This window comes from Chelmon rostratus, chromosome 6 (genome assembly GCF_017976325.1).
Source record: "Chelmon rostratus isolate fCheRos1 chromosome 6, fCheRos1.pri, whole genome shotgun sequence".
Classification (NCBI taxonomy): Eukaryota; Metazoa; Chordata; class Actinopteri; order Chaetodontiformes; family Chaetodontidae; genus Chelmon; species Chelmon rostratus.
In genome coordinates, this window is record NC_055663.1 from 842,279 (window position 1) to 859,323 (window position 17,045).

The 17,045-nt window shown below is 39.9% G+C and overlaps 1 protein-coding gene across 1 annotated transcript in view; it reads right to left on the reverse strand.

The window, feature by feature from the left end:
• cdh13 (cadherin 13, H-cadherin (heart)) overlaps nucleotides 1-17,045 on the reverse strand; it is a 330,027-nt gene that overhangs the window by 206,187 nt on the left and 106,795 nt on the right. Inside the window, exon 4 of the mRNA XM_041939059.1 lies at nucleotides 6,864-6,977. Within this exon, the coding sequence (XP_041794993.1) occupies nucleotides 6,864-6,977 (114 nt within the window). The remainder of the gene's footprint in view (nucleotides 1-6,863; nucleotides 6,978-17,045) is intronic.

The window sequence follows — 17,045 nt, forward strand, 5'->3', positions numbered from 1 at the left end:
TTTGTACTGATCAGACTTTTAATTACAAAAAAGGGTCACATGAATAAATAAAGGGAGATTAAAAAAGATCACAAACGAATCAACAAAAAATGTAAAGACCGGATAAGAGGGTGCATTGGTAATGAGCGTCTGATATTTCACAACCTCTAATATTAATAAAACATTTTTGTGCATGTATGACATACATGTTTCATCATCTATCACCTCAAACCATACACTGAAACATGAATAATGTACTGCTTTATTAGCATACAATGCAACGTATTAAAACTTTTCAATTATTTTTAAATGTGCTTTGTTGTCGTCAGTAATAGTAGAATATTATTTAACTGAGAAGGTGACGAAGTAATTAAAGCATAAGAACCACATTAGGTGCAGAAACTCCCACACACGTACTTCATAAAGAGAAAAGACAACAGTTATTCCAACGCAGGGAAATAAATAAACTGTTGTTTCTATTTAATGGCTATTTAGCATTCAGCCTCATCTAAAATAACTACAGCAGACCATGAACATTTCTTAACCCAGAAAATATGCTTTACCTACTCTATGTTTTTGTGAGAAGTCAAGACGACCTGCCACGGGAAATATATGCTTCTGCTTTTAGTCAATGAGCCGCCTGAAGCTGATCTCGGATGTTTCAGCTGAGAATAAATATGGAAATCTATGCCAGTGTTCATCATCATATTCAGAGACCGAACTCATTTCTCAATAATGGTTGCTCTTCGATGTAAGAAGTGTTCCTCTGAAAGATCAGTGTGATCCCATGAGAGTTCCTTTATTATCTATTTGCATTTTTGAGATTTTTTGCTTTCTTCAACACATTCATTGCTCACTTTCAATGAAGTAGAAAAGCGGCTAAAAGACCTGGAAAAGCACAACATCAGTGGTCCAAATTGTTTATAACATCAAGCAATTAGATAGCATGAAGGAAACAGGCCTAACAATTTATGTTAGTATACATTTCACGTACAGTATATGAAAAGTCCTCACCAGAAGAGGTCCAAGAGCCATTATGAAGCTCAGCATGGTGGCTCCAATCGTCGACCACCATTTCCTGAACCTAACCAAGTACTTTTGGTGCCTAAAGACTGTGTTCTTTCAACACCTTCATCACCCCTGTTACCGGAGCGGGCAGACGTGCCGCTCCAACTGCAGGAAGTGGAGGGTTAGCTGGTTGGTTAGAAGGCAGAGCCATCATGTGCTCCATAAAGCTGCTGAACCAACACTGTCAACTGTACGGTGAATAAAGTCTGGCCAGTGGGCTTATATCACAGGATTTCGGGGAAACTGAACCAGATTTGAGATGGTGAACCACAGATGTACTGTAGGCTTACCATGGTGTTGCTAGCTAGCTAACAAATGAATCTTAGCTCTGTGCTGGTAAAAGATACCATGATATTATTGGTTGGAATTGGTCTTAGGCAAGTACATGTCTTTTTTTTCACAGGAAGAAAACATGAACTTTTTCATGAATGTTATATAGGTGCTCAATATTACCAGGGTGTAATCTAAAAGGCATTTTTCATTTAATTTCTAGTTTAAACAAATAATAAAAAATCGCCTCACATTTACAAATGTTGACTCTGAACATCAGAGTGGCCAACCTTTGTAAATCACTCATACATTTTAGGCCAAGTCATCTCGCCAATCGAAACCATCGCAGAACTGAAAATATCAATAATAATAATAATAATAAATAATAATAAATTGAAATTAAATTTCAAATGTATTTCAGTTTTTAAAACTATACCTGATGGCATCAGTTCAGCTTCTTCACAAAAACAACACATTACTCTATTTGTACACTGAAGCAAAGCTTTTGTTTTTGGATAATACTTGCTTCTTCACATATTTATTTAATTTGTCTCGATGACTCAGCTGCTACATGACAGTACAGTACACGATACTCACAGAATTACTATACTAATATTTACAGTATAGGCAGCGTATCATCATCTACACCTCAGTCTATAGATGTTTAATATCACAGATATTTACATTCATGGCAGGTGACAGTGTAGGAACTCATCACTGATTGAAACAGGAGACAACACACTGCTTCACTTGGTTTTAACACTGGCTTGTTTTGCAGATTCTTAGCTGAAAAACTGAGCTTTATATCATATAGATCAATGTTGTGCAGGTGACACTGATCATTGCTGCATCCTGCATACACAGAACGGGCATTAAAGAAGTTAAAAACAAATCAAGAGAAACAGATGCAGCAACGTCACATTTCTATTCTACGTGTCAATTTGTGACCAGCTCTTGTCCTTGTATTAAGTGGCTGATAATGGGAGCTTTCACTACGTTTAGCCATCGCAATGAATTTATGCTTAAATATCCAGGCAAAAATGCAAAATATGCATGATCTATAATCAAGTGACTTTTGAGGCATACGTTGACCACTGTCTTTTTTAAATTAAGAAATCATTAAAGCAAACATCTTTTCAGCAGGCAAAACCATTGGAGCACTGCTACCAATTATATCCACATTAAGAGGACTGTCTGCTTTGTTTTGGTGCTGGACAAATCTTGCAGAGAATTATCATCATCAGTCAGCAGCAGCAGCAGCAAGATATTGCTGTACTTCCATGAGCCTGGTCATGAGTCCTGTGAATGGCATGCACTCTGATCTGGAGCAGTGAGTCAGTCACCGTCAGACTGAGATAAAGCGAAGCATCTTCTGCATAGATTAGTCCTGTTGTGTATTAGCCCACAGCAGCACTCAGAAGAAACTGCATGCACTGAACTTTTTGTTCAAGCATGAACAAGACAGCAAGAGTTTGCTTCGGAGCTTTTGAAACTCAGTCCTTAATGGAAATGTCCCTGTTATTCCTGGAATAAATGGTAAATGGACTGTATTCATGTAGCGCTTTTCTGGTCTGACAATCACTCAATTGTCAAGACAAGTCTGCATTCAGCCTGTAGCAACCAAAAACGTAATAACGGCCAATAATGTAATAACTACCAATAACGTAATAATTTTGGCCATTTTGAATGTAATAAAACCAATAATGTAATAACTTGCCAATAATGTAATAAAACCTTTGAGCCAATAACATAATAACTTTTTGCCAATCATGTAATACGTTATTACATTATTGACTGGTTATTACGTTATTGGCCTAGTATTTAAAAACCCTTTGAAAATGTAATAACTGGTGCTGATAATGTAATAATATTATATATGACTGCAGTTCTTGGGAATAATACACTTTTTTGTGCAGTTCACTGAATTAAAATAAGTACAGTGGACAAATTTAAGATTTAGATTCTCTCTCTATCTCTTTCTCTCTTGCCTGATCTCTCTCATTATTAATATTGATCAGATAAAAATGATATTTGATCCTGTAAGATCCACAACTCTATGATATAACAGCCTATAGATCACATCTGGACTCGGTGAGGAACTGGAGCTGTTTTATAAAATATATGTTTATACTGTTGATATATATCTCATCAATTAATATCCATCTAATGTAAGCTGATGGAAGATTTTCACTTCCACTCCAAACCTCTTCATTAGTTCTCTCTCTCTCTCTCAATGTTGAGGTGTCAAATAAATTAACAATATTGGCTTCACAGTATGTACATTCCAAAAAGCTAAACTGTATACATACATATGTATGTATATATATGTATATATATACTGTATATATGTAGAAAAACATGAGCAATAAAAATGAAACTAGACAATTCCGGCGCCGCCGAAATTTTGACAGTGGCACGAGGGGGCTGCTGGTCTTATTAACTGAATCAATAAACATGAATGAATTTAATGGAAATGAACCATCTCTATTATCATCCAAAGTTTCCTTTTACTAACAGAGCTAACGGCGCTAATGCTAATGGCGCTAACAGAGCTAATGCTAACGGAGCTAACAGAGCTAACACTAATGGTGCTAATAGAGCTAACGGTGCTAACATTTCTAATAGGGCTAGCAGAGCTAATGGCGCTAATGCTAACGGCGCTAATAGAGCTAACGCCGTTGTGCCTGTCTCTGTATATGAGGCTGTCTGTGTGTATTTACCTGTATTTGTGTGTGACTGCATATGTGTGTGTCTTCGTCTGTTTGTGTGTGTGTGTCTGCTTGAACTACACATTTATCAAATTGTCCCAAGTATTTTGAACAAGCAGCCCAACCAGTTCCTACATGGAGATGTGTCTGGTATATGTGTGTCTGAATGTGTATGTGTGTGCGTGTGTAACTTCTGCCCCACCTGCTGATAATTACCTCTCTACCTCTCCCACTTTTTACCTGTTCCTGAACAGCTACTTTCTCGCTGTTGGTTTCTTCCGAACAACTTGTGATTGTGACAAAACCGTAGCTGCTATCAAAAAAACGATTACACTGTGAGATGCGGACAAGTCTGGGCCAGCTGTAATAGTGTTTTATGTCCAGATATTCTTTAGAAAAATGACTAAATGGTCGATTTAAAAAGAAACTGTCTGGCAGGCTGCGACTCAGGAAACAGGAGATTGTATGGGTTTAAATGGAGCAGCAGAGCAGGGCAGCTGGTGCAAGATCCGTCTTTATTTAAATGTGATGGGGGCTAACCCTTTAAAATTGAACTTTGACGAGAGAAGAAAGGTTTGTCTACAAAAAGATCCAAAAATTATGTGTCTCCTATTCAAAAAAAATTCAGGCGATTTGATGATGTCATCCACTCTCGGGGGAGAAATTCTGAGCATTTTTTTGAGAAACTTTATGGTCTTGAGATGGCCATAGCTCGAAAACCGTAAGAGATATAAAAAAATGTGCTGAGGTTCATTTCGACCCAACAAAATTACCTACGTTTTAAAGTTTAAAGAATGAAGTCTCTAGGAGAAAGTATGGCGAAGCAGCGGACAATTGAAAAAGGCTGAAATTTGAGGAAATTTCCCCATTCATTTCTTATGGGAAATTCTTCGCAGTTTTTTGTGTATAACTTTGCGAATTATTGACAAAAGAGCTATAAAAGTCGTAGCACACCATTCCCGATCGAGCTGCACGTTTTGATATATAGTTTGCAAGGGAAGAAAAAACGCGCGGGATAACAATCTTTGAGCTATAGAGGCGAGTGGCTCTTGCATTGCCTCGTGCCACTAATAAAACTGGCATTACTTTTTCCAGTAGATATCCATAACTTTGTACTGCCCAAAACTCAGATAACTTAGAATTAGCCAGGCTTTCATCCATTGGCTATGTTTGCCAAACAACTCCCTTATCCGTGCACTGAGACCACTGCTGCGTCCAGCAGCCTTGTATAGCTTCATAATACTGATGGTGAAGTCATTTTCTTTGTCCAGCTCTAGGCTCTCCTCAAGTGTTTCTCTTATATAGAGGTTGGGATAAAATGCTGCCGACAGTGCCTGGAATGAGCGCGACACTTGACTGAATGTCCCAAGCATGGACATATCTTGCATTAGAGCAAACTCAATAAATTTGGAATTTTGAATGGGTAAAATTGTGCTGCCACTTAATTAGCAACTTCAGTGACTATGAGTGTTCTGGAGATAACACTAAGCATCATCCATTTGCAAACACATAATTAGCATTGTAGAAGTTTGCATCTCAATGTAGATTAGAAACAGGCACACATTGCAGAACTTAATTTCACAATTGTGTTGAAGTCACTGTGTGGTCATTCAGTGGCATCAATCTGAGCATAAACTAGACATATTTGACAGTGAAAATAAAAAAATAACAGTCATATATAATTTTATTACATTATCAGCACCAGTTATTACATTTTCAAAGGGTTTTTAAATACTAGGCCAATAACGTAATAATCAGCCAATAAAGTAATAACTTATTACATTATTGGCAAAAAGTTATTACGTTATTGGCTCAAAGGTTTTATTACATTATTGGCAAGTTATTACATTATTGGTTTTATTACATTTAAAATGGCCAAAATTATTACATTATTGGTAGTTATTACATTATTGGCCGTTATTACGTTTTTGGTTGCTACACAGCCATTCACACACACCACCTGCTTGTTACAAGCATTAACCATTCACACACACCCACACACCAGTGACATTGGGAGCGATTTGGGGTTTAATATCTTGCCCAAGGATGCCTCAACATGTGCCTGCTGAGGCCAGGGATCGAATCACTGACCATCTGAGCCACAGCCACCGTAGATTAGTCTGCTATGATTTAAAAGGCAAATGTAGATTTAACTTAACATGTTTAGTCTTGGCCCTTAGTGAGTTTGTCTCTTATCACAATGACTGCATGGTGACTAAGAGATATAAACTCCACCGATCTCTCAGTCAGATGCATTTCGGTAAAAAGATCAGAAGCTTTGCAGAATACATATGATGGAAATAATAGGAAAGTAATGCTTCCTATATTAGAAATGTTTTTGAAACTGTAAAACAGTCAATGTAAATAGACTTTAGCACTAGATCAATGAAATGAAACTTACTGAGTGAAGGCAAAGAACTTTCTAAAGCATTTGGTTCCATAGCACTAGGTTTGGAAATAACTTCAGGGACCCATTTGATGCTTGTCTGTAATTTGAACCACCACCACTTCTCTTTTCATATATTCCTCTGTGGAGCCACAGTCATCATCTTCATATCTCTCATTAAATTATCTATGGAGATGTGTCGCCTTTTAGCGAGCACTCCATATTCCCCTCTGTTGGGCTTCATAAGACAATTGTGAAAATGGTGGAAAAAAAACAAAAATCACACACCATAAAATGAGTATTTTCAAAAGCATTAAATAAAGCACATGTTAAATTGTTGGTTCTGTAACTTAGGAAAGCTTTTCTCCACATTGATCATTTCAAATGCAAAACACCTCTTATTTTTTCTTGTCTTGTTATCAAGCTGACCTGAGTTAATGTGTGTTTCTTACCCTGCCAATGATCCTGGGGAAGGGAGCTCTCTGGTTCTCAGTTACAATCATAGGAGGGACCAGCAGGGACCTTTTAGATCGGTATGGCAGTGGCTGGCCAAGACTCAGGATCTCCTAAAACACAAAGAAGAGAAACCATATTATTATCCAGTGTAGCTATAGCCCCTATACTGTAATTCTTAAACCAACCCAAGATGCCCAAAATTACTTGTTAGCAATTAACCTGAACATCCCACTGATGACACATGGATACACATATGGCCAGCAGTCATCTATGCATTTTGAAATGTTGAAAAATGTTTAAACAAGCTTCTTTTGGGCTGATTCCCAATTTTGATAGCAGTGATATGTACAATAAACAGTGGCTGCAAAGAGACTGAGCCCCTGCATCTGGCAGGCAGCACCATATGCTTTCCACATTCAGAGAGAAGAAGACAGGACATATTCTCTGGACAAATACAAAATAACTGCTGCTTTCACTTCAATTCAATTTACGCTGTTTAATCTTTATTTAACTCAAATGTTCAATAAAGACAGGGCAGAGAAGCAGAAAAAAACAAAGCTTTTAAGCAAGAGCAACGGAGACGAAGAGGCATGTAAAAGCGTAGAAAGTGCAGAAATGAGAGACGATAAGGTTTTGGCGAAGCAATTGGATTGTTCATGGAGGGGGAGCCAATCTGAAATGTTATTTTTGCTCTTGAGAACACAAGAGCATAATCTTATTTCATCCTCCACCCTCCTGCCATTGTAAACAAGGATGTGGTTGTTACTGTATAATAATATAGTGAGATATTTTCCCTCTCTTCCTTGCTTTGAGATCACTGATATAGTTAGGACCCCCCTGCTAGGATGTTGATGAAAATAATGTCTGTCATTGACGCTCGGAACAGAAAGCTGGAATCCTGCTCCGCCATATCCATACAAATACTTCTGTGCTTCCTTAGACACGTGTATTATGATTATTAATAGAAATAAAATATATTTGACATATACTGTATACTAATCTGCGTGATATAGTGGTGAGCTCTTCGTACTGAAAGGTCCACAGTATTTGATATGACAATAAAAAGGATTCACATTTTGCCTTACACCCTGTACATTTAGTTTCTTTGCCATCAGATTGCCTGTTTATGTCTTTCAAGCTCTCCGAGGCGGAGATATAATTAAAGCTTCCCAAGCAGCGTAGCACTCTTCAGTGATGCATCTTTATCTCCCAAAATAATCAGAAGTTGGGTCAGAGGGAAAGCCATGAGCTGCATACAGAGCTAATCTGTCACCTGCAGATTACGCAACCTAAGGACAATACAGGCCTATGACATTTCCATACAAAAGCAGCAGACTTCCATCTGCTAGCTTCCACAGTTTAAGCATTTTCTCGGGTGAAGTCGTTCTTGCAAAGACGATCATACTGCAAGGATGAAGCATTAATACATACAGTAATACAGTAAAAAATATGTTCCCTGTTAACAGTTTCAAAAAAAGCTCAATGTAATTGAAAGAAAATGGGAGAAGCTAGGGTGTAAAATATGCATCATCAGTGACAACTGTTGATTTTCTTCTATTGCTTGTAGTCCAATTAAACACCAGTTAATAGTAAGAATACTGTTTCTCGGGTTTACAGTCTCAGCAGAAAAGTGGCTGGTAGCACAAAGCTTGCTTGTAGAGCTTCCATCCTTCACACACAACAAGAACACTATATGTGGTGTTTGGGCTGCCCCTGGTTCCTGAAGTGAAAGCCCCATTCATTTTTCCCATGGACAGTGTTAGTGACTCACAGTTAGAGCACTTCCACAGCTCGATCAGCATGAAACTCTCCTGATTTAATCATCAATGCGAAATATTAAGAGTTTTAGAAAATATCTGATTCTTTTAGGTAAAAAGTTGAAGGTATATAAGAACTTAGAGGGAGGAGAATTCATCTGCCAAGGTACATTTCATTAAGAAAAATCTAATCACTGAGCTGAAAATTCCATCACATGCACCACTAACGACAGGTGGAAGCCAAAAAAGAGTAAATAAAATGAATTATTTTTAAACTTTCTAAAAGAGGCTGTGACATTGATGGGAACTCGGACTGCCTGTCTGATTTGATGTGTTTGCTACATTTCCCTCTGGGAAAGCAGGTGGCAGTAGAACATTAGCTGTAACATCAAGTGACAAGAAGTCACTCACTCAAACGGCACCCATCCATAGAAGAAGAAGAAGAAGAAGGAGAAGAAGGAGAAGAAGAAGGAGGAGGAGGAGAAGGAAGATGAACTTGGAGTTTGTGCAAGTATCTCACTAAATGGGAGGAGGCTTACTCGTACTAAATTAGATTAGATTAGACTAGATCAGATCTAATCTAATTTAGTACAAGTAAGCCTCCTCCCATTTAAATGAAGAGCAGTGTCAGTCAAAGTCATGCTGTTTGTAAAATATGCACATCAATGATGATGTATCACATCGAGGAGAAGCAACAAAACAAAGAGCAACCAATGACTGCATTTAAACTATCTCTTCCATCCATTTTGATAATCTCACACTCCTACCAAATGCCTCTCTTGCCAGTAGCTTCCGGTGCTAAAGTTATTGCCCTTTTGTGTTTTCAATTAGGAATGTTCACAACATTTCACTTTCCACCAGGTATCTGACTCTGACCACCTGACTGCAGCCACTTAATGTAGGAACTACTAATCCAGTCCTTGTAGCTCTGATATTTCAAAGCAAGTGGTTGCCTTGTGGTGATTCCAGGACTCACCGTGTGTCTCCTTGTCTAAATGTAAGGGGGGTGTGGATAGTGGTGAGGGTGGTGGGACGGTCCAGGAGGAGGTGCCGGAAGATTTCCCAGACTTTCAAATCCCAGTGTCAACAAGAGTGACAGAGCAGCATCTACCACGTTCATACAGTTTTTGTACAGCCAGTCAAATCTTTTCATGAAACAGTAATGCTAGCACTTCAGCATTTCAGATGTTTTTACTGAAGAACTGTTTTTTTTCTGCCTTGACCATGGAAAAAAACTCTTTTCTGACAGCAAAAAAAAAAAAACAATAAGTAAATGTGATTGTGCACTAATCTGATCTGAACAATGACAGTGAACGACACAACACAGAAACAAGCACAGCCGTTGAGCCCTGGTTAAAATAACAATGCAGTTTCAATATGAAAGGGAAAATGCCAACCGGAGGTTTTTGTGTTGTCATTTGCAATGCAAATAGCCTCTTTTGTCCTTCATATAGCCGACTTTACAACACTTTATTGACAGTGTGCACTGTGGCTGTGTGTGTGTGTATATGGGGGGGCTGTTTGCGTGTTTACTGTTCTCGCTGCTGCTCTTGGCTGACAGGGACTCTGGCACCACTATCACCCCTGTCAGAATGACGGAGAGAGAACAGGTAAGAGGGGCAAAACTGAGCCATTTGTTTACAGCGCACAGCGCCGACACTCAGACGGAGAGGGCAACACCAAACAGTCACACCACTAACCGCTTTGTTCCTCCACCCCTCCGAACCACAAAGGTCAGAGAGAACACAGCAACAGTAATCATAAACACAACCCGACCAGAACAAACCGAAGACGCACGGAGCACTCTCTGAAAATGGCCACTCTTATCAAACCCGCTGGGGGATGACCTTCCAAATAATGTCAAACACAGAAATCTAAAACTGGACCTGAAGCAGTTAAACAGAACACTGCACAAAAAAACGCTGATTATGTGACCTATTTGGTGTCTAAAGAGCGCAGTCACTGGTGTGTGTACATGTATGTGACCGGTTCACAAGCGGGTTGATGGACTTTTAAGGGCTGCCTATAAAGATCCAGCCCAAGTCTGAAGCCCAGGGATGAGTGCGTCAATCCCATCATGCACAGGTCTCAGCTGTGTGATATTTGTAAAGGAGAGGACGAAGAGCTGGGAGGCAAACAGGCACCATGAGGTAATTTTAGTGTCTGGATGTGGAGACTGGTGACAGAGGTTAGAGCTAAGCTACACCATGCTGTCAAATCCACATCTTCACTGAGCTGAGATACAGTGGATATGGAAAGGGGGTGATGGCGCTTTCAAACCTATCAATGCTCTGCAGGCGGATCAGGGTGGCGTGACGCACTAACAAGCGTGTTTAGCTGGACACAGGTGTTTGTCCAGCTACTTGTGAATGGCTCGTCACAGGGTATTCTGGAAAAGATAACTCGCAGCCCTACTTTCTCCCCCCTGATCTTTTTACGTGCCACTTTGCACCTCACCCTCGTTCTTTCCTCTCGCTAAGCAACAGCTTTCCTTCACACGTTCTCTCTTTGCAGTCTGCATGTGTGATGAATAGTGTTCTTACAGCTCGGTGACACCGTCAGAGAAGGAAGCCATGAATCTTTAATGTGTCCTGTTCATAAATTACTGCAGCACCATCAACCCTATCCAGCCTTAATACATTTACTTCTCTCTTCCTCTGTCTCTGTTTCTCAAATGATCATTAGGGCATCAATGCACTGAGTTGAAAGTGTCATGACGTGAAAAAAAAAGTCCCTTAACCAAAATTGGACTATGCAGTCAGAAGTAACAAAGAGAATGTTTGTGGTGTTAACATGCATGAATGCTGCACTACAGTATGTGTGTGTGTGTGTGAGGGAGAGAAGGATGGAGTCTTTGTCATCTGTCATCTGAGTGCAGAGTTACTGTGGCAGTAAAGTCACGTCCTTGTCTATTCTGCCATTTTCACTCTCAATGCTATATTGAGACGTGTCATTACTCATTTGTGACAATGTGTTGGAGACCTGGTGAGAAATGGATAATATCAAGGCCAGCATCGGCCACCGCTGACAGGGATGTACAGCTTTTCTACATGGAATAACACTTGGACATGCAGCCAGGTCAGGCAATCAGTCAGTTCCCTTAATACACAGCTACGCTCACTTACTTTATGTTAGTGTCAGCAGTATGCATATGAATAAACATGTCCCTAATTGTGGGTGTTGACAGCACAATGTTTCATACTTCGTTCAAGCAAAATGTAGCAAAACACTGATGAGTAATTCTTATTTCAAATATTCAACTGGCAGAATGAATTAATACTGTGCCAAAGTGATTTCATGTGTGCGCACAACCTCACCTGCAGACTGGCGTGGAGTGTGAACTGAAACAATGCAGACATAACTGTTTCAAAACAAGCTCAGTGTGAAATGAAACCATTCAACACTGGACCAGTTAGACCTGAATGTGACCTCATTTCACAAACATTGTCCTAAGTAAATGTGTTTTCCTTTAAAATGCCTGCATATTCAGTAGTTCATGTATTAGAGGGCAATGTCATCATGTAAATTATATATTATGTTCAAATGCACTTCAGCAACTATTAAATTCAGTGTTCTTAAAGAATAAATGTACATGTCTAATATGTCAGTTTGTGTGAACTGGGCAAAAAAAGTCTCCATGCTTTCTTTACCAGCCCAGCTATTTAATCAGAAATGTAACTCAGTTCTAACCCCACAGGAATAATATACTCGGTGTACTCTCTACCGAGAAACATTCCCTGTTTCTTCTTCTTGAACCCACCTCTAAAGTAATGTCTTTGTTATTCCCTGCTGACCTGAAAAAGTCATCCATGTGATGATCCATGTTTTCCTTGACTTCTGTCACCATCAGAGTTTTCTCTCATCTGCAGAGGGTACAGCACCCAGAAGAGAGGCTTTTAACTAAATCTAAGAGACCTAAGCATCACTTTATCATCTATTTTTAGCTTCTCTACTTCAGTTGCCACCTAACTTTAGGATTTATTCCAAAAATGTAACAATTCTTCTTATATCCTTGACCCTTAAGAGTCCTGTGAGCCAAATGGGAACCTGAACACCCAAAGCAAGATGCTGTTCTAGATTGCAAATGAACACTGTTTGCATTGATCTTTATGGAGCTGGACTTCATCCCACGATAAGATGTGAATGGGGGGAACTTATCGATGGGCTTGAAAACACTATTGTGAAGGGGGCTTGTCAAAATGCAGTTCAGGTGCTCATACTGTTCATACCAATGTACTGAAAGTGTTTCGCATGTTTCCCTCACCTTGACTTACCTTTACCAAATACCTTTTGGTATACTTCATGTTGTATTCCCCCATTTCAGTATTTCACCTGATATGAGACACATTTTTACAATTACCATAGCTTTTTTTAAATTTTGAAGGTGACGATTGTTGTGCTGCTCGAAATTAACATGACATTAAGCCTGCTGGTTTTTACTCTGCAGCATTCACTCCCACTCATAAAAGCTAAAAGGAAAAAAAAAAGCAAGTTAGCAGATATATTAAACCATTTCAGCAAAAGATGGGGGGTTTGAAGCAGTGTCAAAAAAGACAATCGACAAAGGCAGTAAACAGAATTAACAAATGACAGCTAAGGAGATAGTGTGTGAGTGGGATGGAGACACAGAGGGGAAGATTATTTGTGTTGTGCTGTATAGTGTGAGATGCAGTGCTGTGGCTGCAACATGTCACATCCTAGCCTTCCCCAGGAAGCCTTGCTGAACACCGAGAGCTCGGTTAGAGAAAATCTATTTGCTGTTGCAGGATGAGGATTTTGCTCAGAATGCAATATTGCATTTCATTCAGTACGTGAAAATGGATGAAACATAACAAAAGCAAAATAAATAGGCTTTTGGACTCAGATTATTTTTTCATCTTATCAGCTGTTACATTTGAATGGTGCCTGTAAATGCCCCCTGAAGGTAAGCAAATGCTCTGCATAGCTGTTGTTCTGCATAACACAACCCAAACAACGCAGAATAATACACACAAAAAAGCTCATATCTCGGAGCGTGCATTTGTTAAATTGAAATGCATTCTTCCATTAATTCACATATTGATCGGCCGCAAATAGATTATTCTTTGAATTCAGAGTTTTGCTTATAATAGGAATCATTCATCAGCCTCCTCTCTCCCTCTGGGCTTCTGCTACAGCAAAGCTTGTGCTGAGGAATTAAAAACAGATTCTCTCCACCTTCGCTCACAGCACTTATCACCAGCCAATACTTTCTGCTACAATGCCATTAGTTATGCCAATAAATTCACCATGGAATGTTTCCTTTCTGTGTTAGAGAAAACAAAGGAAGGTTTGGGCAAGAACAAAATCTAACTTTGACAGGAGCATAACAAAGACATTTATTACGGAAACACAATTTCAAAAGAAACCCCATTCTCTGCTGGAATAATTGAAAAACAGGAGGCATCAAGGCAGCTGGACTATCATGAGGGCTATCTCAGACTGGAGGCTTAAAGCTCAGCGTCACAGTGCAGAGAGTGTTGTAAGCAGAGACATTCCACAGCTCAGACCCCTGGCTTATTAAAACAAGCTTTAAAAAACTGTACAAGTTTCTGATTCTTTAGAAGCTGCTGCCACACTGAACTTATCCTTGATGGGCCACTTGAGACAGTGCAGAGGCGCAGCGTGGGGGGACGACAGGATGTGGACAGAGAAAGGGACAATAGATTTCCTGATGATACGAGTCTCAGAGCTGGAGGAGCTTCGGCAGATTAATTGATAGTGAAATAACTCATTATTTCACCACCCTGCCTCACAAGAGGAGTCTTCCTCTCTCACGTGCTTCTGTTAGCTTTAAGATGTCTTCTTCTCTGCCCAACAATCTTTTCATCTTTGTTTCTTCCTCTACCCTTTGCCCAATTCATGCACCTGGGAGTGGAGTAGAGTGGAGTCAATCTACTTTAGGATCGACAGAGACATTAACATTTTTGTCCACAGGAATGACTGACCACTCAACTCTGAGAAATCAAGCTGCCCTCATTCAGCATGATGTCGTCCTACAGCAGGAATTAAAAGAACGACAAAAAGTAAAAGACAAAATGGTATGGTGAAAAATCCTGTAGATTTTTGTTGTCCCAGACTAACATGTTGTACCACCTCTCTAAGGACAATTCCAGTTCAATACAACCGGGTCAATCTTTCCTTGGCAATAACCAACAATCAACATGTTCCCAGATCTCAATAATCACTTCAGTCAATACAAAAGTAATAGTAATAAAAGTGACAAGACTGAAATAAGACCTTTGCACATTTGCTATTTAGGAATACACACAGAGCTATCATTAGCTAGCTATCATTCGTTTTTCAGGCATTCGGTCATTAACCAAAGCACTCGACAACTTAAAATGTTGACCTCATCTAACCACTAGATGAAAAGTCAGAGGATCACAGTTGCTGTGCTTCATCCTGAGGAGAACATGACAGTGTGTGCCAGATTTTATGGCAGTCCTTTAGATTGGTGTCTAGACATTTCACTTAAATCCACAAATGTTAACCTCACAGCAGCACTCTCAGAGGCGCCGCCCTGCTGGTTGCATCGTGGTTCTCCTGTCCCTGTCTTCCCATGTCAATTATTTATACTGTTTTTTGTGCCATTGTGTCCTCTGGGACGGTGTAACTGAACAGAATTTCGTTGCACTTGGAAACTTGTGTGATGACAATAAATGATTCCTGACATCACTAAAGATGCCCACACCACACACACACACACACACACACACACACACACACATTATCTGGGACACACATTTTGGGGACATTACATAGACTTACATTCAATTCCTGGAGACCATAACCACTGCTTGTCAAACCCTAACCCTAATGCCACGATCAGACTACACGATATTTTGGTCTTTGATGATGGTCACCTTATCAGGTCTAACGATCACTGTGCCATAAACACTTGCTGTGTTTATCACGTCTTATTTCACGATAACGCACAATGTCATTGGGGAGGCGGGTGAGGCAACTGTCAGTCAAACGGGCAGAAGTGTGATGCTGGGGGTCTTGTGTCCGGCAAAAAAAGAAAAGGAAGGAAAAACTGCTGCTCCCAACGTTTTCCTCTTTTGCTTTCGCACCTGAGAACAGCAACCTCAGCATCCCTCCTCCTCTTTGCCATGGTTACTTGACTGCGCTCTGGAGAGAGAACCTGATTGGTAGACGCTCAGGAACATGTAGTGGGAGATGTCACACAAGGTGTATCAAGACAAAAAAAATTAAAATCATTTAACACGTCAAACTACATGAGGAAAGACGGCCAGTTGTCGTTCAAGATCGTCCACGACGCTGTTAATTGGTCAGCCTCTCAAAATCAGGTTAGATTCATGTAGTCTAAAACTTTACCCAAGTCTTCACCCTAAAATGTAAATGTGAACTTGAATTTTGTTGCCTCAAGTCCCCATAATGTGACTGCATGAACTGATTTATGCCCCGACAACATGAGTAATACACCATTCCACATACACACATTCATTCTCACAGACAGACCATATGGTCACATTAGTCACAAAAACTTCACTTCCCACACATAACTTGCCAAAAGACTCATTCACTTATATCCTCAATGACTTGCCAAGGTAACACCCATGGACTAGCTAACCAAATAAATGATGCTGGGGCACAAACAAATGAGAGCCACATCACGCCGAAAGGGATGGAGACATTCAATAAGCTAAGGGCGGGAGGAGTGGTAGCAGCAGGACACTGAGCACTGCAGCAGGAAGACAGACGATCTCAGAGAGAATGAAGGGAACACCAACTGTACCTGCAGTCCCTGGAAACTTTCCCTAATCAACTTAGTGTATTTGGACGAAACAGAGAGGGAACTGAGGTGCAGTATATAGAGGATGTGAATTGGGGACAAAGGTGTTTATTCAGGTGGAGGGTTTTGAAAGGCAGTCAATTTGCTGGCTACAGAAGCAAATTTCTGTAGATTGCACAAACAAAAGGACACATTTTGCAGCAAAACAAAGCTCGGTTTTGGGGTGCAGGCTTACTGGCCACATACCCAGATGACTGGAACTGTCCAAGATAATTCTTCAAACACCAAATCCTGGTGCATAAACATAACAGCTGTTTATGTTTCCCTGTATGTTCCTCTTCCCCTCCATGTGACCTCATGCATGAATAATGATAAAAAACATGAGAAGAGGGAAATACATGCACATTTGGGTTCTCATAAAAGTTTGAGTGGGTCCAATTTATCCCTATATTCAAGAAATAGTGCACCAGACTGACTTAGAGCGTGTGTAAAGCATTCGTGAAACCCACAGCGGGCACCTTTACAAGTCTTCTGCATCAAGGAGTAAACATTCTTAAATGTCAGTAATCTGGATAAATAATCTCGACTGGCACATTTCTGGTGATGGAAACGATATGCTCATAGGTTCGACAGAGTACAGAAGC